The sequence below is a fragment of the Egretta garzetta genome, unplaced genomic scaffold (assembly GCF_000687185.1).
Source record: "Egretta garzetta isolate BGI_Z169 unplaced genomic scaffold, ASM68718v1 scaffold324, whole genome shotgun sequence".
NCBI lineage: Eukaryota > Metazoa > Chordata > Aves > Pelecaniformes > Ardeidae > Egretta > Egretta garzetta.
In genome coordinates, this window is record NW_009259426.1 from 112415 (window position 1) to 113717 (window position 1303).

At 54.0% G+C, this 1303-nt stretch overlaps 1 protein-coding gene and 1 non-coding gene across 2 annotated transcripts in view; both read left to right on the plus strand.

The window, feature by feature from the left end:
- RPL23 (ribosomal protein L23) overlaps nucleotides 1–1206 on the plus strand; it is an 8393-nt gene extending 7187 nt beyond the window's left edge. The window contains exons 2-4 of the mRNA XM_035892603.1: nucleotides 6–65; nucleotides 719–832; nucleotides 1060–1206. Coding sequence (XP_035748496.1) covers nucleotides 6–65; nucleotides 719–832; nucleotides 1060–1142 — 257 coding nt within the window. The 3' untranslated portion in view covers nucleotides 1143–1206. The remainder of the gene's footprint in view (nucleotides 1–5; nucleotides 66–718; nucleotides 833–1059) is intronic.
- Nucleotides 239–371, plus strand: LOC118452089. The gene has a single exon (XR_004841749.1). It is a non-coding gene; the product is annotated as a small nucleolar RNA SNORA21 (small nucleolar RNA).
- Nucleotides 1207–1303: the final 97 nt, after the last annotated feature.

Sequence of the window (1303 nt, forward strand, 5' to 3'; positions counted from 1 at the left end):
CGGGGGGGGGGGGGACTTGGTGGTGCCTACCGTCAAGAAGGGCAAGCCGGAGCTGAGGAAGAAGGGTGAGCGCGGAGCAGCGAGTCCCGCTGCCTTGGCAGGCAGCTCCTCCTGAGAGCTGCCTGCGCTGTAGCGTCCCTCCCTCGAGGGACGGAGGGGCCGGCCGCTCGTCCGAGGGGAGGATGATTCCTCCTTCATGCGCAGATGGTGGGCACCGAATCTCCGGAGCGTCGCCTCCACCCTTCTAAAAAGCACTCGCTGGGTCTGCGTGCGGTGGCTCAGCGAGTTGTCGTGGAAGGGCAGAGCAAAGGCATCGCTTTTGGGTGAAGTGGCAGCCTGTGCTGTTTATTTCAATCAGCGGTGAGACATTCTGCCTCGGAAGGGAAGGTTTGCTGTTGCTCTGGAGGGGAATTCTTGCTGAATATCGCTGCGAATTGAGGGTATAGTGAGAAATAAAGGCAGGGATGTGGAAAAACACTGAATTGTCCAAGCGTGGACGCGGCTGTAAGTGTTACGTGGTCAGTTCTAAGTCTGCTGTTGGCTGTAAACTAGAGCTTTTTTTTTTTTTTGGTGAAGTCCTGCAAATATGAGATGCAAAAACTAAAAAATAATCTGTGCAGTGAGTTGGGCGCCTCAGCGGAACGGTTCCTCGGGGGGGCTGGGGTCTGTGTGCTGAATGCGATGTTTGTGGTACTGAGCTGCTCCTTTCTCTTTGCAGTCCACCCAGCAGTGGTCATTCGGCAGCGGAAATCCTACAGGAGAAAAGATGGGGTGTTCCTCTATTTTGAAGACAACGCAGGAGTGATAGTAAATAATAAAGGCGAAATGAAAGGTACGGAGGAGAATCCTGTCGCGCTGGGTGGGAGGGGAGCGCCGAGAGCGCAGGTTGGCATTGTCGGGGGCTGCGCTCTCCTGGGCAAAACGACCCGGATTCTCCTTGCGCTCGGGAGAGCGCAGTCGGGCTGAGCTCATGTTCCTGTAACTTACTTGGTCCTCTAACGCGCTGTCATCTTGTTCTCTTTTTTTTTTTTTTTTTTTTTTCCTTTTTTCCCCCTCCAGGCTCCGCAATCACAGGCCCTGTGGCGAAGGAGTGCGCAGATCTGTGGCCCAGGATAGCCTCCAACGCAGGAAGCATCGCATAAACGCGTTCCTCTTCGTAGAGCTAAAATAAAAAAGTCCTTGTACCAAATAAGTGGTGTCTTTCTTGCCAAAGCGCCCTCCTCTGTGGAGCAGGACAAGGTTGTGAGTTCGTTCTGGGAAACCTTTTTACGGAACTCCTTGTGTGGAGGTGTCACTTCAGCAG